The sequence below is a fragment of the Ranitomeya variabilis genome, chromosome 5, assembly GCF_051348905.1.
Source record: "Ranitomeya variabilis isolate aRanVar5 chromosome 5, aRanVar5.hap1, whole genome shotgun sequence".
Lineage (NCBI taxonomy): Eukaryota > Metazoa > Chordata > Amphibia > Anura > Dendrobatidae > Ranitomeya > Ranitomeya variabilis.
The window spans coordinates 324,173,742-324,199,575 of NC_135236.1; the positions used below are offsets into that span (position 1 = coordinate 324,173,742).

A 25,834-nucleotide genomic window follows, 5' to 3' on the forward strand; every position below is an offset into this window, starting at 1 on the left:
TGCTGTAGATAAGCCTCTGATGCCTGTGGCCTTAGTTTATAGGTAGTGTTGAGCATTCCAATACCGCAAGTATCGGGTATCGGCTGATACTTGCGGTATCGGAATTCCGATACCGAGTTCCGATACTTTTGTGATATCGGGAATCGGTATCGGAACCATATTCATGTGTAAAATAAAGAATTAAAATAAAAAATATGGATATACTCACCTCTCCGGCGGCCCCTGGATCTAACCGCTGTAACCGGCAGCCTCTGTTCCTAAGAATGAGCGCGTGAAGAGCCTTCGATGACGTCGCGGCTTCTGATTGGTCGCGTGAGCACTCATGTGACCGCTCACGCGACCAATCACAAGCCGCGACGTCATCGCAGGTCCTTCACGCGCTCATTCTTAGGAACGGAGGCTCCCGGTTATGGCGGTAAGGTCCAGGGTCCGCCGGAGAGGTGAGTATATGGATATATATATATATGGATATACTCACCTCTCCGGCAGCCCCTGGACCTTACCGCCGTAATCGGGAGCCTCCGTTCCTAAGAATGAGCGCGTGAAGGACCTTCGACGATGTCGCGGCTTGTGATTGGTCGCGTGAGCGGTCACATGAGCGCTCACGCGACCAATCAGAAGCCGTGACGTCATCGAAGGCCCTTCACGTGCTCATTCTTAGGAACGGAGGCTCCCGGTTACATCGGTAAAGTCCAGGGGCCGCCGGAGAGGTGAGTATATCCATATTTTTTATTTTAATTCTTTATTTTACACATGAATATGAATCCCAGGGCCTGAAGGAGAGTTTCCTCTCCTTCAGACCCTGGGAACCATTCCGATACTTTGCGTCCCATTGAAATGCATTGGTATCGGGTATTGGTATCGGCGAGATCCGATATTTTGCCGGTATCAGCCGATACTATCCGATACCGATACCAATGCATATCGGAAGGTATTGCTCAACACTATTTATAGGCCTTTTTTTGGTGTGACAGATTCCCTTTAATAATAAACTTAAATCTTTGTCTTCTAAAATAATTTAACCTCTTGCTTTGAGGCTTTCTTTAGGAATATTTTGTTGAGTTGTATTTGTTAACATAATACACATTTTTCTACTTATTTAATATACATTTAAGTATCATATTTTCTAAAAATTTTACCAATTTAAAGTAACGATTGCTATTTGGAGCAAAGTTTATGCTCCTTTAGTATGGATGCCTACATTTTAATTTTCAATACTTGTTAAGGTAGCAAACTGCATTAGAATCTTACAAAACCATCATGTTCTTGTGTCTTTTAAATATCTGTACACTCTCTACACTTCCATGATTGTACTTTTAATGACAAGAATAAGGCACTATTTCTTGGTATTGCTATCATAAACCATTAAGTCAGTATACTTACTATACTGTATCTTCACATGTATTGATCTTGCAATATAGTTAGACATCTAAGAAAAGTTCTAAGAGTATTTCTGTGACATCAGTTATTTTATCATTTGCAAATGACCTACAGGGTCACTATAATATTTTGCAGTCATTTGAACTAATATTTTTTCCGTAGGCATTACTTAAAATATGAGCTAGCTTTATATATAGAAACTTCTCATCCACTATAAAAAAAAAATAATTTCTGTATGATCATTTCACAATAAATCAGAAAACAAAAAATTATATCTGGTACTTACGGTATTACTTCCCTTGTGAGAGCTACCTAAAGAGAACTTGATATTAAATACAAATATCCCCAACTATCTGTAAATTCTGTAAAGTCGGTATATACAAAATAATAGCTAAAAGTGTTGCTGGATCAATTACATTTATTATTATCCACAAGCTGGATAGTAAATGTACTCAATACTGGTCTCTAATCAGACTTAAATGACTACATATATCATAAATGGTCTCTTTTTATAGGCTGCAGTTTAAATTGACAACACAATCTTTCATCACCGATCAAAAATCACATCCTTACAGCCTACAACCATGGCCTCCAATTGTTTTTGCCAGGTTTAATCTAAGGCCCACATATCCACTAGACAAACTCAGACTCATCTAAAGGTACCTTCACACTCAGCAACTTTACAACGAGAACGACAACGATCCGTGATGTTGCAGCGTCCTGGATAGCGATCTTGTTGTGTTTGACATGCAGCAGCGATCTGGTCCCACTGTGATATCGCTGGTCGGAGCTAGAAGTCCAGAACTTTATTTGGTCGTCAGAACGGCGTGTATCGTCGTGTTTGACAGCAAAAGCAACGATGTCAGCAATGTTTTTACATGGAGCGTGAATGATAAGTGAGTCGCCGTTACGTCACTGGATCGCTCCTGCATCGTTCTGGAGCTGCTGTGTTTGACGTCTCTACAGCGACCTAACAGCGATGCTCCAGCGATCTAGTTTAGGTCGGATCTTTGTCTATATCGCTGGAGCGTTGCTTAGTGTAACGGTACCTTTAGGCCCACATATGCACTAGACAAACGTCGACTCATCATGCTGATGTTGGTTTGTTTGGTCTGTGTATGGGGGCCTCTGACATCATCTGTCAGGGGAGCTAAGGATATGGCATGTCCACTTTCGGACTGCAGACCCTTTTATTCTCTAAGAGATAAAGCTGGTCGGCCAGAAACTAGCAGAGCCAGCTCTCTGGTGTATAGGAGATAATTGCTGGTCAGAAGAAGGCTTTGTAAAGTAGGGATAGATTGAAACCCCATCTTGTTGTTCAAATGTGGATCTTGTTTCCTAAATACTGTACAACTTAATAGGAGTCTTTCTGTACAAAATGACCACCTACAGCACCATGTGTCATATCCCTAATAAAAATCTTACTTTTTAGTGACTAAATCCATTACTTTGTCAGAAATCATTCTTTATTCCGATATGCTACTGAGCTCCTCAGTGTTCACTTGGCATAGGAGAGCAATTTAGTACTCCTTCCCAGTTACTTTTTTCCACACAAGGTGCCATGCTTGGTTTGAATAGTCATTTTGTGTTGACAAACTCCTTTTACTAATAACATATATATTGTATTGTAGTTCCACATCATTTAAACATCTATTGATTTTAGTGAATGGAAATCATTTTGTTTTCATTCTAAAGGCCCTCATATACATTAGACTAATGTTGCCTGAACCTGCCAATATCAATGGCTTTGGCCAATGGTCTAATGTTTATTGGGATGCCTGCTTATTTGTGGTTCGGAGAGAATCGATTACACATGTCCAATTTCAGAGTTGGCTGAACCTGCCAATATTGATGGCTTTAGCCAATAGTCTAATGTTTATTGGAATGCCTGCTAATTTGTGGTTTAGAGAGATACGATCACACATGTCCCATTTCAGAGTTACGATTTAGATTGCTAAAGTCGAAACACGCCAACACAGAACACTGTCCTGTTTGTGACCTGATTTTAATGAAAATGTAATAAAGCTGCCAAGATTTTACTGGAGACGTCGGCTTTTTATGTTATAGTGGACCAATTTCAGAGTGCTGATCATATTGTTCTCCTTGGGATAAGCCACCAGCCAATGTGCCAGTCAGTGGCTCTCTAGTAAAGAACACAGGAGCGCTCCACCAAATGATTGGCAGAAGTATCATACAGCTGTATAATGTGTATGGCCAGCTTTAGGCTAAATGGATCCAATAGTAAATATTTGCTACAATTGAAAATTGAAACAATTTACAGATCTGTAGCAATTGTTATTTGAGTGGTTAGTAGACAGCAACTTTACATTTGGTATTGTCCTTGCTGACTAGCAGTGTAGTTTATCAATGCAGTTTATCAATGCAGTTTGTCACTTTTGTAGCGAAGACTGTTATAAAAAACTTTGGAATGTCTTAGTAATGTGACCCTTCCTTATTTAGCATTGGTGATGCCTTCGTTTACTATACCTTTAAGAAGCTTCAAGATTGTGCACACAATGCTGTGGATAGCTGTAATCTGAGATCCTGGATTGGGGAAGAATGCAGCTGTAGGTTAGGCAGTGAAGCAGCAAGGAGCCAGGAAGGATGACAGGATGGTATGGTGGCCTGGAAATGCCAAAAATCAAAATGAAGTCTGTCCATCCTTTCAAAAGCCAAGAGGTGGACGTCCAGGCAAAATGTCGGAGTCAACAAGTCGGCACATCACAAGGTCTATCAGTTCTGGTGCGACAAACATGGCAGTAGAGGTAGCTGATATGCTTCGTAAGAGTGAGATCACAGACATCCATGCAAGCATCATGCAATGGAATGGTGGCCCAAAAAAAGGTGAAGAAGCCTCAACTGTAATATCGTCATAAGACACGTCGGCTCGAGTTTGCAAAAAATTATAAAAAGTGTACAGTAGAAGATTAGAAATGGGTGATTTTGAAAGATGAGATGAAAGTAGATAGACTAGGCTTTGATGGGTGCAAATGGGTCTAGAAGAAACAAGGGGAAAAAGGGCTAACTTATCGAGAAATTGAACAAACTGTCATGTTTGGTGGAGGAAGCTTGATGATATGGGGTTGTTTCACAGCTAAGGACGTTGGATACTTGACCAGGATCAATGGTGGTCTCAATGCTGAGCTATTTGTGAGTATCTTACAAGATTAATTACTTCATACACTTCAGTTCTATAGGTATCAAAAGGACAACATAGTTTTCCAGCAGTAGAATGACCCGAAGCTTACGTTGAGATTGGCAAAGAAGTGGTTCAGTGACAATGAAGTAGAGCTGCTGAATTGGCCCCTCCAGTCCCCAGATTCATTCAAACACTTGTTGAAGTAAAAAGTGAGTTGACTAGTATGCACCAACTTTGGAAACGTGTAGAAGAGGCCTGTGATCAGATTTTGGTCGATACATGCTTGAATGTGATCAAGAGCATGCTCAGAAGGATTCAAGCAGTGTTGAAAGCCAAAGGTGGATTTATAAAATACTAGCTAAATAATAAAAATTTTAATTTATATTTGTAGGAGCAAAACAGATACAATGCAGTGACATGACAAGAATCTGCAGAACTAAGCATATGCTAAATAATTACAAGTTAAATTTATATATGAAATAGCCAAGATGAATGTCTATAAAATGATGATAGCCTCACATTTGAAGCAGTATTGGATGTTGAGATATGGAGCCTGAAAGTCAAAAGTTAAACATTCTTACCCTTTTTCTTGTCAGTGTACAGATGTAGCCAACTTTAACTTAACACATATAACACAAGATTGAGATATCAGGGGACTAAAACAATTGAAGTACCAGTGCACTATGGGCATGGCCATGCAGACTGGAGCACCTTTCCTTCAGCACTCCATTCCCTGCTGAATTGTTCGACAGCACTAAGCTAGCCAACAAAACTTTCCAAAAAAGGCTGCTCTATAGTTAAAAGAACCTGTTTAGTTTAATGCAGATTTCAGCACTATCAGACTTCCTTTTTGAACAACAATGGTACATATATTAGTGCATGTTCAGTCATCAAAATTGCTCAGAATTTCCTGGGATCTTATTATTTTAGATAATGCATTTGATTGACCATATACATGGAGAAAAACTTAAGACATACATGTAAAAGGGGTCAAAGAGTAGCCGTGGTTCAAAATTTGCATGGATGTTTTCCCTGTGAATGCATAGCTTTCCTTCAAATATTCTGGTATACTATTACACTCCAAAATCATACTGATAAGTTAATTGGCATCCTAGCAAATCAATGTGGATTTGGTTGAGCTATATTACTAGTCAACAGACAGAGACTAAAGTGAGGAAAGGCAATATCATTTGTGAAAAATGTTGGTGATAGATAAACAAAATAAAGAAATAAATAATAAACACATGGAAGAACTACCAGTTTTTACAAAAAAATATCCTGGGTAACTGAAGCATAATGACTTGCTGTTAAGTGACAGCCTGTCTATGAACAGCATAAAAACCTGTCTTCATTAACTTACATTTTTTTGGTTTCCCTGTTACCACAAATGCCCTTAATATAGTGACTTTTTCAAATAAAACCATTTTGTAAAGTACTTAAATAAAACAATTATTTTGTTAGATACATAAATAACTTTAGCCCAAGGGACATTTCAGGAAGTGTATTAAAAACCAGGATGCTGCCTTATTCCTGGTCTGTGCAGTGGTGTGTGTAATCTATAGAACCACTCTGCTGAGAGAAGACAAGTGTAAAGAAAAACAGTGATTGACTTTGCTTTCTAAATGCTGCATAGTTTTAATCAATAAGCCATAGCTAAAGTGATTCAGGAAAAACAATGGCATCAAATAGAGCACAGACTAAATGGGAAAACTAAAGAACCATGTGCAACTTTATATTTTATTTTGCCAAGAAAATCGACAGGAAGATTGTTCCAAACATCTTGGACAACTAACCACAGATCTGTGATTGTATGACTACACAAATCATTCTGTCTTTCATGTAATGTCACAAAGACGATGTTAAGATCATCAACCAATGTCATTAAGTACTATCTTCAATGTAAAAAAGAACAATGAGTCTTGGAAGTAATGAAATGAACTCCACAGAGCCCTGATCTCAACATCATTTAGTTTGTCTTGGATTACATGAAGAGACAGAAGAATTTGCAGAAGCTTGCATCCACAGATGATCTGGGGTAAGTTCTCTATGATATTTGGAACAACCTCCCTGTTGAATTCCTTCAAAAATTTCTGCACATGTACCTAGAAGAATTTGTACTTTGATGCTGTTTTGAAGGTAAAGGATGGTCACACCAAATTTTGATTTGATTTTGATTTAGATATTGTTCATTCACTTTGCATTTTAACTGATAAAAATAAACATAACATTTCTATTTTTGACAACATTCTTACTTTGTAGCATTTTTTCCACACCGCCCTAACTTTTGCACAGTACTGTATCTTTAAGAAAGGCCATCAATTTCGGATTTGTTAAGGTCTGACTGTACTAACCACAAAAATTAGCTGATTGACTGATCAGTGGCACTCCAGACAATACTGTGTTTCATACAGTATTCACCATACATTTTGTAGTGGTGGTGCATATCATTGTAGCTCAGTCCCATTTTTTACTTGAATGAGATGAGCTGCAGAATTCTGCAGTACCAAGCACAGGATACCACAAAATTTACAGAACAATAACATTGTAAAATTGTAAGCTGAGGTCAGTGGAGCTCTTTTTCTTATTTTATCAACTAATTGGGGATATGTCTGAAGTTAAGCCCCCATCAATCGATATTGATATGTTATCCTAATGATAGGCCTTCAATATTAAACTAGTAAAACCCTGTTTAAATAATTCAAAAATAGTGACAATTAGAATGACTACTTTCTTAATTAAAGCACTTGGCCACGTTTGATTTGATATTCAAGAAGAAAATATATAGCTCTTGCTGAAGTTGTGCTTTGTCCTGGTATCTGCTGAAAAGAATGAAGAAATGATCCAGCTGGAATAGAGAATTTTTTTCTAAGTAAAAGTTAGCATTTATTCAATTGTTAAAAAAACCCTCAAAAAATACAGATGTGGAGACACAGGGGGTCAGCAGGTTCCCTGGTCCGCTAGCCGAAACTGCATGGACCAGGGATCATCCCACCAAACACCCGCTCTCCTTGTACCATGGGTTTAATGCTACTCAGACAACACAGGGTGAGATTAAAATAGTGTGGCAATACTTTATTGTACCACAAAACAGGCAAATAAAGCATAAACAGCCACAGCAAAATACCCAAGTTGGTGCAAATTACAGAGTCTCACCCTTCCGCTGACTCACCGTGATAAGAGCAGCTATTACTTCAGAGCTCCCAGGGTCGACTACCCCACCTGTGGCATGCACAGAAAGAAAGTAACGACAAGCTTAGGAAGATGACTGTCCATTCAGGTACAAGGCCAGTAGACCGTAGACTCACAACCTGGCTTCTCCAAACATCTCCATGGAGCCAGGCGACTGGTGGTTCTTATTCCTGGCTTTCATAAACGTATCCATGATTCAGCGATAGTCAATGGAGCAAATCTGTATTCTTCCAGGTGGGGTGGAGGTCCCCTAAGCTGGTATCCTGAAGAATGACAAGTCTGCGTACCTCGTGATGGAGCCATGATGTCTTGGCTGCTGTCCTGTAAAAATTCTCTGGTCCTTTGGATGTTTGCATGTCTTCACAAAATATCTGTCTCTGTACAATTATTTTGACAGATGCATTAATAACTTTATCCCAAGGGAAATTTCAGGAAGTTCATTAAAAACCAGGATGCTGTCTTAACAATGGTCTGTGCAGATGTGTGGATAATCTATAGAACCACTCTGCTAAGAATAGACAATTGTAGAGAAAAACAGTGACTGACTTTGTGTTAGGGTTGGCAGATTGTACTAAATTAAAATAAATAATAAGGTGTAATCACAACCCGGAGTCCACTGCGCAGAGATGGATAACTGCTGCTAGTGCGAACAATGGCGGAACAAAGCTGCGAGCGTTAACCTAAATCAGACTGAGTTAACTCCACACAGTATGAACAGGATGCAAGCTACCAAGCTCAGTTACTTCACTGAGAGGTACTGCACTCAGAGTGCTGAGTACTATACCCTGTTAAACATCACAGGGATGAAAGCATGTGGATTGCGCTCGCTCTGCAACTAAACTGTTCTGAGCCAAAGGAAGAGCTCATGTGACGCTAGGTGCAAAGCCCTGATGCTTTCTTCCGAGAGGTATAATCTGAGGGTTGGACTTGCTCTGTAACTCAACTGTGCTAACCACACACATGTAGGAAACAGATGCTAAGCCAAGGTGTAGCTACCCAGTCCTGACCCTACATGCCAAAGCAAGAACTCTCTGAGTATAGAGCGACACGTACAAACAGAGTGGTAGCGTATCCACTCACATACACCACATATAAGTGATACTAAAGCGGCCGCATGCACGCTGGGGGTCTTTTATACACAAGGCTCCACCCCATGCACTCACGCCCAGTCGGCCGAGATGTCACCCGCTGGCCAATCCGGGTCTGCCACCTCGTCGGTGCGGCAACCATCCAAGCACCAATGAGCAGACACCACCTCACAGACATGCTGAGTAGGGCGATCTCTGGACTTAGACTCCCGAGCATCAGGCTGCACCTGCCTATCACTGGTTACCATAGGTTTGACTGGAAAGCCAGTAGCAACCAAATAATAATAATAATAATCTTTATTTATGTAGCGTCAACATATTCTGCAGCACTTTACAGTTTAACAGTTTCAAACACAACAGTCATAAGTAACAACGTTAACAATACAATAATTAAAGCAAAACAAGATGGCCCTGCTTGTTAGAGCTTACAATCTACAATGAAGTGGGGGAGATACAAAGTACAGGTGTGTATTTACAATGATGTATTTACAATGATGGTCCAGCCATTTTCTGGGGGTGGGGGATAGATGGAAGTAGTGAATGGGCTACATACACACACACAAATATAAAATGACTTTGATTAGTGAACGTGATAGGCCGCTCTGAGCAAATGTGTTTTTAGGGAGCGCCTAAAACTATGCAAATTGTGGATGGTCCTAATATCTTGGGGTAGAGCATTCCAGAGGATTGGCACAGCATGGGAGAAGTCTTGGAGTTGGGAGTGGGAGGTACGAATTACTGCAGAGGTTAGTCGAAAGTCGTTTGCAGAGCGCAGCGGTTGGTTAGGCCGATAGACCAAAATGAGGGAGGAGATGTAAGGGGGTTCCGCACTTTGGAGAGCTTGGTGGGTGAGAACAAGTACTATTGGATTCTATAATGAATGGACAGCCAGTGTAACGACTGGCAAAGAATGGACTCGTCTGAATACCGATTAGCTAGATGGAAAACCCTGGCTGCTGCATTAAGGATAGACTGGAGAGGGGAGAGTCAAATACAATGAGCCTGAGCAAAACGCTGGGACCAGTGTCTGTACTGAGCAGCTCCCACCTCGGCCGGACCTGATTGGGAGACCGCAGGAGCAGGTAATGCTTGGGATCTATCCCATGCAGCGGGAAAATCCTGACGCTTAGCATTTTGCTTTTTGGATGTCTTGGCTGAATATCTGTCTCTCTTTATATCTGGTAGTATCTCCCTATTTTATAGTTAACAAATGTCCTTCAAACCAGCCTTCTCAGGTAAAGGGGAAGAATGGTGATCCATTTGCATTGTTTTTCCTCCTCTGTTTTGCAAGCCAGCGAACTAGCTGGCCTGGACAACGTGTAATGAGCACATCAGCAAACATCATTGTTCCATGACCCTGCATGAAAGAAGAATCAACATTTCAGACTCTTGACCAACTGAAGAAAAAAGCATAACTTGAAAAGTCAGCTTATAGATAACAGCCTATTCTTCCTGTTTAGCTGAAAATAGACGACACCTAGTTAATTAAGATACAGTGCTGTGTCCTCACAAAAGGCAATGTAGTATAAAATACTGTTAACAGGACCTACGTGTTTTGAGAATCTGTCTTACTGATGGTCTATCTTGACTGCTGTTGTCAGGGAATATATAGGTAATAAAAATTAAACTAATGGAGTGTGTTCAAGTATGATGTGATATGCCAGCAGACACGTGTCAGCAGTAAATAAAATAAGTGCAATACACAGAAAAAAGCATAACGATGAAACCAAATGATGCTCATGTCTTATAAGCAGCAGTATTGCAGGCACTGGAGGATTAAATCCTGTCTCAAGTTTAACCCTGAGGATGTATGGGTTTCATGCATAAAGATCCTGAATGTTTCCCTGTTCATAAGTTTGTGCCTGAGATCCCTTCCACGATGTGGCTTATATACTTTTTATATACCCGAAAAATTTAAGCCTGTTACATCTCCTTTGTGTATACTAGTAAAATGTTTGGATTCTGCTGATGTGGAGATGGCTTCACAATTATTGGCATGAGAGAGATGCCTAATTCTTTTTTTCAGAGGACCTTTGCAGCCCACATACTGGACCTTGCAGATGGTACATTCGATCAAATATATCTGCTGAATGAGCATTTGATAAAGCTCATTGCTCAATTTCCTCTATTGCTCCTAGGCTAGTTTATTGTAGTAGTCTAGATTCATCAAAGCTTTAACTCCAAAAAAGTGGCATTAAAACTTTGAAAAGTCACAAAATTTTAGCATAACCCGAAGTTTAACCAAATTTTGGTGACATTTGTCAAGTGGCCAGTGGACACGTGATGCCACAGCTCATCTAATTCATAACGAGCTGTTGCATTTCCTACCCTAGAAATCGTATTTCCGTCTCCATAGTTGAAATTGTATGCTGTAATACATTTTCTTTGTGAACTTTCTTTGTTGCATAGCTCCCCACCATTTTAATATTTTTAATCTAAAAGTATTGTTAAAATTATACCTTTATTCTTTCTGGACTGGTCATGCGGGGATTAATCCCCTCAGCCTTGTTTTGGAGCTCGCTGGAAATTTTAAGTCCTCTGCAGTCTGCTGGCCAGCATCAGTGATAGTTCATGCTTCCAGGCTAGAGCAGCTGACCTATATACCCTGGTGATCCTTCTGCCCCTGACTTCCCGTATTTGTATTAGACCCAATCCCTATCCGTGATTTAGTGTTCATCTGGCTCTTTCCCTACAGTGTATGACTCGGCGTGATCTCTGAACCCCGCCTCTTGTTTTCCGTCTCTGATACCACGTTCCCCGACCGGCTTTAACTCTATGGCTTGTACCCTGACTTTGTCTTATGTCTCACGTTTTGGATACTGCGCTCCCATTTGGCTTTGACTTCTGGCTTGTCTCTGACTACATGCATTGTTACTTCTGGTACTTCTGCTTCTGACAGGTTCTGACTCAGCTCGTCTGACCACTTTTTCGTTACCTGTGACACCTGTGCGGCTGCTCAGTGTTGCTGCGCTGTGAGTGTGCGGTCTCTCTTCCCTCGCCAGCACACCCTGGTGGAGGTTGCGCTACGCTGCACTGCAGCCGCATCACAATATCACTGACCACACATTTAAAGGGGAATTTGCATTTTTTTTCTCTGGTCATGGATCTGCTTTGTAACTTGGCGGATCAAGTGTCCAGTTTGTCACAGATGATGCGGGATTTTTTGGTGGAACATCAGACCCTTGCCACGTCTCATACTCACTTAAGAAAAAAGCTGACGGAGACTATTAAGACCGTGAAGGGAACCACCCTTCATGCTGTTAGTCGACCTGGTGATTCAGTAGATGTTGTTTCGCACTCTCCCGAACCCTCGGTTAAGCTTCCTGACACCTTTTCTGGCTAAAACATAAATTTTGTACATTCAGGGAGGGTCGTAAATTATTGTTTTCCCTTAGACCCTGATCATCTGGGAATGAGACTCCGTGGGTGGGGATTATTATCTCCTTACTTTGGGAGGATCCCCAATCTTGGGCTTTCTCGCTGCCCCCTACTACCCCTGAACAGATGTTAGTAGATAGGTTCTTTGAGGCTCTAAGACTTATCTATGATGAACCGGACCGTGTCAGGTTGGCAGATGACACTATTATAGGTCTGGTTCAGGAAAAGTACTCAGCCGAGCGGTACAGCTCCGGGTTCTGTCTATGGTCCACTGAGGTGTCCTGGGATGACTCCGCGCTGAGAGGTCAGTTCAGGAGTGGACTGTCGGATTACCTGAAGGATGCTCTAGCTCTCCATCCTCCTCCCAGCTCATTGGAGGAAGCTATGACTCAGGCTGTCCGCATGGATCGGAGGCTGCGGCAGAGAGGTGTTACACAGCTAGACGTTCCATTGCTTCCTTTTGGTCCTGTTATTTTGCCACCATCTCAACCTATGAAGGCAAGGGCCACCAACCTCGAGGAGAAGGAGAGGAGATGGCAATGTGTAAGAAAGCTGTGTTTTTACTGCGGAGATCCCGGACATTGTAAAAAGGACTGCCCACTGACTACCAAGTTTCTGAGTCTGGGCGATTGTCGTGGAAGTCACCAAGACTCTCAGGTGCCTTTTTCTGTAGTTTCAAAAATGTTGTTGGAAGTGGAACTTTGTTGTGGGAGTGGCTCCACGCCCACTTCTGCCTTTGTAGATTGCAGGTCATCCATGAACTTCATTGACTCTGACTTGGTGTCCAAGTGTAAGTTAGGGACAGTAAGGCGGGAGACTCCTATTCATATTGTTGCCATTGACAAAATACCTCTGGCTAAGAATGTTGTCAAATTTGTTTCAGAGGAATTTCTCCTTAAAGTGAGTTCCCTACACCAGGAACGTATTTCATGTTTTGTTATGGACAATCTGCCTGGGCGACTGGTGTTGGGGTTCCCCTGGTTACAATTACATAACTCTGTGATAAACTGGGAATCTCTGGACATTGTTAAATGGGGTCCTAATTGTAGTAAAAATTGCCTGACTACTGTACTTGTGTCATCCGTGAGTCTGGAGTGTATTCCTGAGTACCTGAAGAACTTTGAGGATGTGTTCTCTGAAAAGGAGGCTGAGGGTCTACCACCACACTGCCCATTCAATTGTGCTCTTGATCTTGTTACCTGTTATGACCCCAGTGGACAGGGTCTCAGAGGAACGTGTAAGTCTGCAAGATACAAAAATCCAGCTCATAGGGCTGTGGTAACTGGGTTGACCAAATAGCTACTCCTAACGCCAACACTAGAAGTAGCCGGGGATCATGCCTACGGTGATCGCTAGATGACTCGCGCCAGCCGGAGAATCTAACTACCCCTAGGAGAAGAAAACAAAGACCTCTCTTGCCTCCAGAGAAAGGGACCCCAAAGCAAGATACAAGCCCCCCACAAATAATAACGGTGAGGTAAGAGGAAATGACAAACACAGAAATGAACTAGGTTCAGCAAAGAGAGGCCAGCTTACTAATAGCAGAATATAGCAAGATAACTTATCTGGTCAACAAAAACCCTATAAAAATCCACGCTGGAGATTCAAGAACCCCCGAACCGTCTAACGGTCCGGGGGGAGAACACCAGCCCCCTAGAGCTTCCAGCAAAGGTCAGGATACAGATAGGAACAAGCTGGACAAAAATACCAAACAAAACAAAAGCAAAAAGCAAAGAAGCAGACTTAGCTTGAAAAACAGGAACCAGGATCAGAGGACAAGAGCACAAAAGATTAGCTCTGATTTCAACGATGCCAGGCATTGAACTGAAGGTCCAGGGAGCTTATATAGCAATGCCCCTGAACTAACGGCCCAGGTGAGGATATAGAAAAAGACAGACGCTCCAGAGTCAAAACACTAATGACCACTAGAGGGAGCAAAAAGCAAAATCACAACAGCACCCCCCCCTTAGTGAGGGGTCACCGAACCCTCACCACGACCACCAGGGCGATCAGGATGAGCGGCGTGAAAGGCACGAACTAAATCGGCCGCATGAACATCAGAGGCGACCACCCAGGAATTATCTTCCTGACCATAGCCCTTCCACTTGACCAGGTACTGAAGCCTCCGCCTGGAGAGACGAGAATCCAAGATCTTCTCCACCACGTACTCCAACTCGCCCTCAACCAACACCGGAGCAGGAGGCTCAGCAGAAGGAACCACAGGCACAACGTACCGCCGCAACAAGGACCTATGAAACACGTTGTGGATAGCAAACGACACAGGAAGATCCAGGCGAAAGGATACAGGATTAAGAATTTCCAATATCTTGTAAGGACCAATAAAACGAGGTTTAAATTTGGGAGAGGAAACCTTCATAGGAACAAAGCGGGAAGAAAGCCACACCAAATCCCCAACACGTAGTCGGGGACCCACACCGCGGCGGCGGTTGGCAAAGCGCTGAGCCCTCTCCTGTGACAACTTCAAGTTGTCCACCACAAGATTCCAGATCCGCTGCAACCTATCCACCACAGAATCCACCCCAGGGCAGTCAGAAGGTTCCACATGACCCGAAGAAAAACGAGGGTGGAAACCAGAGTTGCAGAAAAACGGCGAAACCAAGGTGGCGGAACTAGCCCGATTATTAAGGGCAAACTCAGCTAACGGCAAGAAGGTCACCCAATCGTCCTGATCAGCAGAGACAAAACACCTCAAATAAGCCTCCAAAGTCTGATTAGTTCGCTCCGTCTGTCCATTAGTCTGAGGATGGAAAGCAGACGAAAACGACAAGTCAATGCCCATCCTACTACAAAAGGATCGCCAGAATCTGGAAACGAACTGGGATCCTCTGTCTGACACAATATTCTCAGGGATGCCGTGCAAACGAACCACGTTCTGGAAAAACACAGGAACCAGATTGGAAGAGGAAGGCAGCTTAGGCAAAGGAACCAAATGGACCATCTTGGAGAAGCGATCACATATCACCCAGATAACAGACATGCCCTGAGACACCGGAAGATCAGAAATGAAATCCATGGAGATATGTGTCCAAGGTCTCTTAGGGACAGGCAAGGGCAAGAGCAACCCGCTGGCACGAGAACAGCAAGGCTTAGCTCGAGCACAAGTCCCACAGGACTGTACAAATGACCGCACATCCCTAGACAAGGAAGGCCACCAAAAGGATCTGGCCACCAGATTTCTGGTGCCAAAAATTCCTGGGTGACCTGCCAACACCGAGGAATGAACCTCGGAAATGACTCTGCTGGTCCACTTATCAGGCACAAACAGTCTGTCAGGTGGACAAGAATCAGGCCTATCAGCCTGAAATCTCTGCAACACACGTCGCAGATCTGGAGAAATAGCTGACAAGATAATACCATCCTTAAGAATACCAACAGGTTCAGCGACTCCAGGAGCATCAGGCACAAAGCTCCTGGAAAGAGCATCGGCCTTCACATTCTTTGAACCTGGTAAACACGAGACAACAAAGTCAAAACGGGAGAAAAACAATGACCAGCGGGCCTGTCTAGGATTCAGGCGTTTAGCAGACTCGAGATACATCAGATTTTTGTGATCAGTCAAGACCACCACACGATGCTTAGCACCCTCGAGCCAATGACGCCACTCCTCAAATGCCCATTTCATGGCCAACAACTCCCGATTGCCCACATCATAATTTCGCTCCGCAGGCGAAAACTTCCTAGAGAAAAAGGCGCAAGGTCTCATAACAGAGCAACCAGGGCCTCTCTGCGACAAAACGGCCCCTGCTCCAATCTCTGAAGCATCCACCTCAACTTGAAAGGGAAGCGAGACATCAGGCTGGCACAAAACAGGCGCCGAAGTAAACCGACGTTTCAACTCCTGGAAAGCCTCCACGGCAGCAGGAGCCCAATTAACCACATCGGAGCCCTTCTTGGTCATATCCGTCAAAGGTTTCACAATGCTAGAAAAGTTAGCGATAAAACGACGGTAGAAGTTAGCGAAACCCAAGAACTTCTGAAGACTCTTAACTGACGAGGGCTGAGTCCAATCAAGAATAGCTCGGACCTTGACTGGGTCCATCTCCACAGCAGAAGGGGAAAAAATGAACCCCAAAAAGGGAACCTTCTGTACACCAAAAAGACACTTTGAGCCCTTGACAAACAAAGAATTTTCACGCAAAATTTTAAAGACCATCCTGACCTGCTCCACATGCGAGTCCCAATTATCAGAAAAAAACAGAATATCATCCAGATAAACGATCAGAAATTTATCCAGATAGTTCCGGAAAATGTCATGCATAAAGGACTGAAAAACTGAAGGGGCATTAGAGAGCCCAAAAGGCATCACCAAGTACTCAAAATGACCTTCGGGCGTATTGAATGCGGTTTTCCATTCATCCCCTTGCTTAATGCGCACAAGGTTGTACGCACCACGAAGGTCTATCTTGGTAAACCACTTGGCACCTTTAATCCGGGCAAACAAGTCAGACAACAGCGGCAAAGGATACTGAAATTTGACAGTGATCTTATTTAAAAGCCGATAGTCAATACAAGGCCTCAAAGATCCGTCCTTTTTAGCCACAAAAAAGAATCCCGCACCAAGAGGGGAAGAAGACGGACGGATGTGTCCTTTCTCCAGAGACTCCTTGATATATGAACGCATAGCGGTATGTTCAGGTATCGACAGATTAAACAGTCTTCCCTTAGGAAACTTACTGCCTGGAATCAAATCTATTGCACAGTCACAGTCCCTATGAGGAGGCAATGCACTGGACCTGGACTCGCTAAAGACATCCTGATAATCAGACAAGTACTCCGGAACTTCCGAAGGCGTAGAAGAAGCAATAGACACAGGCAGGGAATCCTCATGAATACCACGACAGCCCCAACTAGACACTGACATAGCCTTCCAGTCAAGGACTGGATTATGGGTCTGTAACCATGGCAGCCCCAAAACAACCAAATCATGCATTTTATGTAGAACGAGAAAACGTATCACCTCGCGGTGTTCAGGAGTCATGCACATGGTAACCTGTGTCCAATACTGCGGCTTATTTTCTGCCAATGGCATAGCATCAATAACCCTAAGAGGGATAGGATTTTCTAATGGTTCAAGAATAAAACCACAGCGCTTAGCAAATGAGAGATCCATAAGACTCAGGGCAGCACCTGAATCTACAAACGCCATGACAGGATAAGATGACAGTGAGCAAATCAAAGTTACAGACAGAATAAACTTAGGATGCAAATTACCAACGGTGACAGGACTAACAACCTTAGATATACGTTTAGAGCATGCTGAGATAACATGTGTAGAATCACCACAGTAGTAGCACAAGCCATTCCGGCGTCTATGAATTTTCCTCTCATTTCTAGTCAGGATTCTATCACATTGCATCAAATCAGGTGTCCGTTCAGACAACACCATGAGGGAATTTGCGGTTTTTCTATCACATTGCATCACATCAGGTGTCTGTTCAGACAACAACATGAGGGAATTTGCGGTTTTGCGCTCCCGCAACCGCCGGTCAATTTGAATAGCCAGGGACATGGTATCATTCAGACCTGTGGGAATGGGAAAACCCACCATAACATTCTTAATGGCCTCAGAAAGGCCATTTCTAAAATTAGCGGCCAGTGCACACTCGTTCCAATGTGTCAGCACGGACCATTTCCGAAATTTTTGGCAATACACCTCAGCCTCGTCCTGGCCCTGAGACATAGCCAGCAAGGCTTTCTCTGCCTGAATCTCAAGATTGGGTTCCTCATAAAGTAAACCGAGCGCCAGAAAAAACGCATCAATATCAGCCAATGCCGGATCTCCTGGCGCCAACGAAAAAGCCCAATCCTGAGGGTCACCCCGTAAGAATGAAATAACAATTTTTACTTGTTGAGCAGAGTCTCCAGACGAACAAGGTTTCAGGGACAAAAATAATTTACAATTATTCCTGAAATTCCTAAACTTAAATCGGTCTCCTGAAAACAGTTCAGGAATCGGAATCTTGGGTTCAGACCTAGGATTTCTGGTAACATAATCTTGTATACCCTGCACACGAGCGGCAAGCTGGTCCACACTTGTAATCAAGGTCTGGACATTCATGTCTGCAGCAAGCTTAAGCCACTCTGAGGTAAAGGGGAAAAGAAAAAAAAAATGAGAGAGGAAAAAAAAAAACTCAAAATTTTCTTTCTTATAATCCCACTTCTGCAATGCATTAAACATTTAATACTGGCCTGGCATACTGTTATGACCCCAGTGGACAGGGTCTCAGAGGAACGTGTAAGTCTGCAAGATACAAAAATCCAGCTCATAGGGCTGTGGTAACTGGGTTGACCAAATAGCTACTCCTAACGCCAACACTAGAAGTAGCCGGGGATCATGCCTACGGTGATCGCTAGATGACTCGCGCCAGCCGGAGAATCTAACTACCCCTAGGAGAAGAAAACAAAGACCTCTCTTGCCTCCAGAGAAAGGGACCCCAAAGCAAGATACAAGCCCCCCACAAATAATAACGATGAGGTAAGAGGAAATGACAAACACAGAAATGAACTAGGTTCAGCAAAGAGAGGCCAGCTTACTAATAGCAGAATATAGCAAGATAACTTATCTGGTCAACAAAAACCCTATAAAAATCCACGCTGGAGATTCAAGAACCCCCGAACCGTCTAACGGTCCGGGGGGAGAACACCAGCCCCCTAGAGCTTCCAGCAAAGGTCAGGATACAGATAGGAACAAGCTGGACAAAAATACCAAACAAAACAAAAGCAAAAAGCAAAGAAGCAGACTTAGCTTGAAAAACAGGAACCAGGATCAGAGGACAAGAGCACAAAAGATTAGCTCTGATTTCAACGATGCCAGGCATTGAACTGAAGGTCCAGGGAGCTTATATAGCAATGCCCCTGAACTAACGGCCCAGGTGAGGATATAGAAAAAGACAGACGCTCCAGAGTCAAATCACTAATGACCACTAGAGGGAGCAAAAAGCAAAATCACAACAGTTACCAGTGCCAAATTGCCCAAAGCCCGTCTATACAACCTTTCCGGCCCTGAACGGGCCACTTTGAAGGAGTATATCTCTGAAAGCCTCTGTAAAGGGCACATTCAGCCATCTGTCTCTCCTGTGGTGGTTCTTTTTTGTGAAGAAAAAGGATGGTGGTTTATGCCCATGCCTCGATTTTCGAGAACTGATTAAAATCACTATAAGAAACACTTATCCCCTCCCACTTATACCCAAATTGAACCATCAATTTTCAGGGGCCAGGTGGTTCTCTAAGTTGGACCTCAGGGGAACATACAATCTCATCTGTATGCATGAGGGGGATGAGTGGAAAACTGCTTTTCTCACCTCTGAGGGTTTGTTTGAGAATTTGGTTATGCCTTTTAACCTGATGAACACGCTAGCAGTGTTCTGGAATTTCATGAATCATGTTTTCTCAGATTTTATTGGGCGTTTCATGGTAGTTTATTTGGATGACATCCTCATATATTCTTCTGTCAAACAGAGTCACATGAGCCACCTCTGGGTGCTTTGTCTGAGGCTTAGGGAGAACTGACTATTTGCTAAACCACACAAGTGTTAATTTTTTGCTCAAGAATTGTCCTTCCTTGGGGTCATTTTGTCTGCTGAGGGGTTTCGCATGGACCCTAGGAAGGTACAGGCTATTGTGGATTGGGTGCAACCCAGAGATCTCAAAAGTCTTCAGCATTTTCTGGGTTTCTCTAATTATTCTAGAAAATTAATTAAGGGGTTTTCTCAGGTGGTCAAACCCCTCACTGATTTAACCTGCAAGGGTGATGATCTCAAGAACTGGTCAGCTCCAGCTGTGGCAGCGTTTTCTTCCTTGAAGAACTGTTTCATGACTACCCCTGTATTGGTTCAACCTGATTTGTCTAAACCATTTATTGTAGAGGTGGATGCCTTAGAAGTGGGAGTGGTGGCTGTGTTGTCTCCAGGGCCCACCACATTGACTAACTTAAGACACTGTGCCTTCTTTTCTAGAAAATTTTCCTCTGCTCTCCTCTGGTGTCTGGGAGCTATTGGCCATTAAATTGGCATTTGAAGAATAAAGGCATTTTTTGGAGGGGGCTGTCCATCGTATCATTTCCATTACTGATCACAAGAACCTGTCTTACATTGAGTCCGCCAAACATTTAACTCCGAGACAGGCAAGGTGGTGTTATGGACCTGGTGGTTAGGAGCACCCGAAGTGACCTGATGGTTAAAACAGAAAACCTGGGACAAGCTCTGAGGAGGAGGTAACTCTACTGACCACAATCCCTAATCCTATCACACACACTAGAAATAGCCGTGGAGCGTACCTAACTCTCCCTAGACGCCTCTTCACAGCCTAAGAGCTAACTACCCCTAAAGATAGAAATAGCAGCCTACCTTGCCTCAGAGAAATTCCCCAAAGTAAAGGTAGCCCCCCACAAATATTAACTGTGAGTTAAGAGGGAAGTGACAAACACAGGAATGAAACAGATTTTAGCAAAGGAGGACAAATCTTCACTAGATAGACAGAGGATAGGAAAGGGAACTATGCGGTCAGTATAAAAAACTACAAAAACCACGCAGAGTGTGCAAAAAGACCCCCACACCGACTCACGGTGTGGAGGTGCAGCTCTGCACCACCAGAGCTTCCAGCTAGCAAGGAAATATCATAATAGCAGGCTGGACTGAAACATAGCATGTACTGAAAAATATATTCAAAAACCGATGAACAGCAAATGACTAGCAAGGACTTAGCTTCTGCTGGAGTAGACAGGTCATCTGAGAAATCCAAGAGAGATCTGAACCAGTACTGAGACATTGACAGCTGGCATGAACTAACGACCTGGGCAGAGTTAAATAGGGAAGCCAGCAGCAGCAATAAACGAGGGCAGCTGAGAAAGCCAACCTCAAAGATCAGCAGTTCCACTCAAAGCCACCAGAGGGTGCCCAAGGACAGAACTCACCAAAGTACCATTCACGACCACAGGAGGGAGCCCGAGAACGGAATTCACAACAGGTGGTCACTTTTTTCCCTATTTCAGTTTTTTATTACTTTCAGACCAGGGTCCCAGAATATGAAGGCTGATGCTTTGTCTCATAGCCCAGATCCAATATCACCTCCTGAACCTCCTTCCTCCAGTCTTCAGTGCAGTGTGGTGGTTGCTGTGTCTTCGGCATTGGAACGAGAGATTTGTGAAGCCCAATCTCTTGCTCCTTCATCCATACCTGATAATAAGCTCTTTGTGCCTGTTCAGTATCGATTAAGGGTGCTTCGGGAGTTCCATGACTCAGCTCTGAGTAGGCATCATGGAATCTCGGCCATGCGTAAAGCCATCACTAGGCTGTTTTGGTGGCCCTCATTGGCTTCTGACGTCACTGGGTTTGTGTCCTCCTGTGAAACATGTGCCCACACAAAAAACCCCATAACTGGCCGGCTGGGAAATTGGTGCCACTGCCAATTCCAGATAGACCATGGACTCATCTGTCCATGGATTTTATCACCTATCCCCCCTCTAATGGCAAAACTGTGATCTGGGTAGTTGTTGATATGTTCAGTAAAAAGGTGCATTGTGTACCTTTGGCAGGCCTCCCTAATGCTGAGACTCTATCAAAACTATTCATTGAGCATGTTGTCCGATTGCATGGTGTGCCTGTCAGTGTGGTGTCTGATAGAGGGGTGCAATTTGTGGCAAAATTCTGGAGGGCTTTTTGTAAAAGACTGAGTATCAGTCTGACCTTTTCATCGGCCTACCATTCTGAGACCAAGGGTCAGACTGAAAGGACCAATCAGTCTTTGGAGCAGATATTATGGTGTCTTGCCACATCTGGACAGGATGATTAGTGCTCTGCGGTACCCATGGCAGAATTTGCTTTCAATAATCATGTGAATCAGTCCACTGGCACATCCCTTTTCTTCTGCAGCTATGGGTTTCACCCTCACTTTTGGCGAGTTTTCCCAGATGGATTCGGGATGTCCAAGGGCTGATTCAGCCTTTCTGCTGTTGGGGGAGGTCTTGAGGGAGGTTCAGAGAAACATTGGGGAGGCTAAGGGCAAATATAATTTTTTTGCGGATAACCAACATTCTGCGGGGCTGGCTTATCAGGTGGAGGATAAGGTATGGTTATCCACTAAGAATGTAAGATTGAGGATTCCCTCTGCTAAGTTGGGTCCCAAGTTTATTGGCCCTTATGAAATTTTAGAGGTGGTTAATCCTGTGGCCTTTTGCCTGCGCTTGCCTCTTTCGTTGCGGATCCCCAATGTGTTCCGTAAGGTGCTTTTGAAGCCGTCAGTGACTTCCTCAGGTGAGTGTCCCTCGCAGCCGCCGCCTGTTGTGGTGGATGGCAAGACGGAGTATGAGGTGGAATAGGTGGTGGATTCTCATATGTTCCTCCGTTCACTTCAGTACTTGGTCCATTGTTAAGTTTACAGTTCTGAGGACCGGTCTTGGGTGCCAGCAGGTTTAGTCCATGCAGATCGGTTGGTCCAGGCCTTTCATGCTCATTGTCCAGGGAAGCCTGGGGTTCCTGTGGCCCCCCCATTGAGAGGGGGTACTGTCATGATCGTTTGGGGTTTATTTTCTGCTATCATCTCTCTGGACTGGTCATGCGGGGGTTAATCCCCTCGGCCTCGTTTTGGAGCTGGCAGGGCTTTTTAAGTCCTCTGCAGTCTTCTGGTCAGCATCAGTGATAGTTCATGCTTCCAGGCTAGAGCAGCTGACCTGTTTACTCTGGAGATCCTTCTGCCTCTGACTTCCTGTATTTTTATTAGACCTGTTCCCTATCCCTGATTTAGTGTTCATCTGGTTGTTTCCCTACAGTGTATGGCTCGGCCTGATCTCTTAACCCCGCCTCTTATTTTCCGTCTCTGATACCACATTCCCCGACCAGCTTTGACTCTCTGGCTTGTACCCAGAGTTCTTCTTAAGTCTCACATTTTGGATAACGCGCTCCCATTTGGTTCTGACTTCTGGCTTGTCTCTGACTACGTGCAGGTGTATTTGTGGTGCATGGTCTTCAACAAGTTTTTAGAAAATGTAGTTTGGCCAGTTGCTCGAAACATGTAAGCCCAAACTATTACAAATGTCTACATTTTTTTTTTTTCAGGTGCTAAAAGTTTATTGAATGTATTTATTGTATTTTGAGGATGCTGAATTCAGAAAGCCCATTACTTTTGCTGAATTGGTTCTAGGTTTTGAGATAATTCATCCATGATAACAATGCATTCCCCTACTTGTGTGTGATAACAAATGCAATAGATTTTGGTATTTTGGTCTGTCTTTTGACTCTTTAACAGTGTTGTAGGTAATGAAATATCCCATATATTTTTTTTGGTATTTCAGCTTGCAGGCTTACAATGCTATAAAAGTGACATTTTGAAGCCAGAATTCTACTATAATTAATTAACTATTTAATATCTCAGAAACTAAAGCCAATCTGGCAAAACTGAAGTCATATTCTTAATCAGCGCCATAAACTCAATATAAAACCATTCAGACATCCTTAGCACCAAAATCATTGTGGTCATAATATTACTGTAATATTAGTTTATTTATTGATGTTGATTCCTCTGGGTTTATGGAAGATGTTAACCAACTTAATGCACATATGGTCAACAGTCAGCCACTACAATAGGTCCCTTGCATGTAGACTAAAGTCACATAAATATATTATATGAGCCTGTCTAGGTTGATGTAAGCACTGTATCCAGTTGCACTGTGTGACATGCATTAGCCAGTTTGCCTTTGATGACAGATGTGTGCATTGGTTTGCAGACATAATGCTTCACTACTTATATTGTTTTGTTTAATGTCATGTACAACAGCTGTACCATGTGCTGGTGGTAGGGTGGGGTGAAGGCTTCTTTGTGTCGTAAGGTGCAATTATAACAAAACAAATATAGAACAAAAAAAACATGACCTTATACATACTTTACTTTGAGTTTCTTTTCATATCTAAATATTACAGCTTTAAACTGGGGTTAAAAAAAATGCAAATGCATTCAAGAGTATATTTTGTCCTTTTATCACAGCATGAGGAATATTATCACTTATATAGTTTACTGCTTATGGTGGCAGTAAATAGAAAATGTCTCACCATGGAAACGTTAATTCATTCAAGCTTGTTGAGGATTTGAACAGCTTGATTTATTTTTTCAAGTTGTAGCTCAGAGCAATGGTTCTTAGTTATTGTGCAATTTCTCATCAAGATAGGCCATAAACAAATCATTTACCATACTTTCTTCACAAGGCTTTAAGCCAAGCTTATTCGTATCTCATATATTGGAGAAAGTTGCAGAAAATTATAGGTCACAGTTTAGTAGCACAGTTTTTTATGGTTCAAGCAACATGTGAAAAGAATTAAAACATATTCTTATTGTTATCTTATTTTATTCCTTTCCAGGTAAAACCCAGGTCATGGGTGAAATCAAAATTGCCCTGAAAAAAGAAATGAAGACAGATGGAGAGCAGCTGATTGTGGAGATTCTACAATGCAGGAATATTACATATAAATTTAAGTCTCCGGATCATCTGCCAGGTAAATGAAGAAATTCTAAAAGGGCTGCTCACTTTTTTGGTCTCAGTGGCTATAGAAAAATAAGTATTACACTACTGATCTGGCACATAATGTTGCCGCAGTCCCTATTGTTTGTCTGAAGCGCTGACATCGAAAGTGATTCAGGCAATCAGTGAACTCAGCAGCTTGTGCTGTCAACAAAGCCGCTGAGTTAATTGATTAGCAGTAATGTTAGGGTACTGTCACACTAAACGATTTACCAACGATCACGACCAGCGATACGACCTGGCCGTGATCGTTGGCAAGTGGTTGTGTGGTCGCTGGGGAGCTGTCACACAGTCAGCTCTCCAGCGACCAACGATGCCGAAATCCCCGGGTAACCAGGGTAAACATCGGGTTACTAAGTGCAGGGCCGCGCTTAGTAACCTGATGTTTACCGTGGTTACCAGCGTAAATGTAAAAAAAACAAACACTACATACTTACATTCCGGTGTCTGTCCCCCGGCGTTCTGCTTCTCTGCACTGTGTCTGCCAGCCGGAAAGCACAGCGGTGACGTCACCGCTGTGCTCGCTTTCCGGCCGGCCGGCGCTCACAGTACAGAGAAGCAGAACGCCGGGGGACAGACACCGGAATGTGAGTATGTAGTGTTTGTTTTTTTTTACTTTTACGCTGGTAACCACGATAAACATCGGGTTACTAAGTGCGGCCCTGCGCTTAGTAACCCGATGTTTACCCTGGTTACAAGCTAACGCATCGCTGGATCGCTGTCACACACAACGATCCAGCGATGACAGCGGGAGATCCAGCGACGAAAGAAAGTTCCAAACGATCTGCTACGACGTACGATTCTCAGCAGGGTCCCTGATCGCTGCTGCGTGTCAGACACAGCGATATCGTATGGATATCGCTGGAACGTCACGGATAGTACCGTCGTAGCGACCAAAGTGCCAATGTGTGACAGTACCCTTAGCCAAACAACTGAGATGAGGACAGTGGCAAAGACCCGGCGCTTGAATTGGGAAAGGAAGTGATATTGAGTTGTTTTACTTCAGCCTATAATTGAAAGATTTCAGAAATGAGACAGACTATAGGCCACGTTCACACGTTCAGTATTTGGTCACTATTTTACATCAGTATTGTATTTTACATCAACTACTTGTGGTAGCTCTTCCAAGAC

At 43.2% G+C, this 25,834-nt stretch overlaps 1 protein-coding gene across 8 annotated transcripts in view; it reads left to right on the top strand.

The window, feature by feature from the left end:
* PCLO (piccolo presynaptic cytomatrix protein) overlaps positions 1-25,834 on the top strand; it is a 732,405-nt gene that overhangs the window by 693,564 nt on the left and 13,007 nt on the right. For all 8 annotated transcript variants that reach the window (XM_077264661.1, XM_077264660.1, XM_077264664.1 and 5 more), the window contains one exon: positions 24,543-24,677. In XM_077264661.1, coding sequence (XP_077120776.1) covers positions 24,543-24,677 — 135 coding nt within the window. The remainder of the gene's footprint in view (positions 1-24,542; positions 24,678-25,834) is intronic.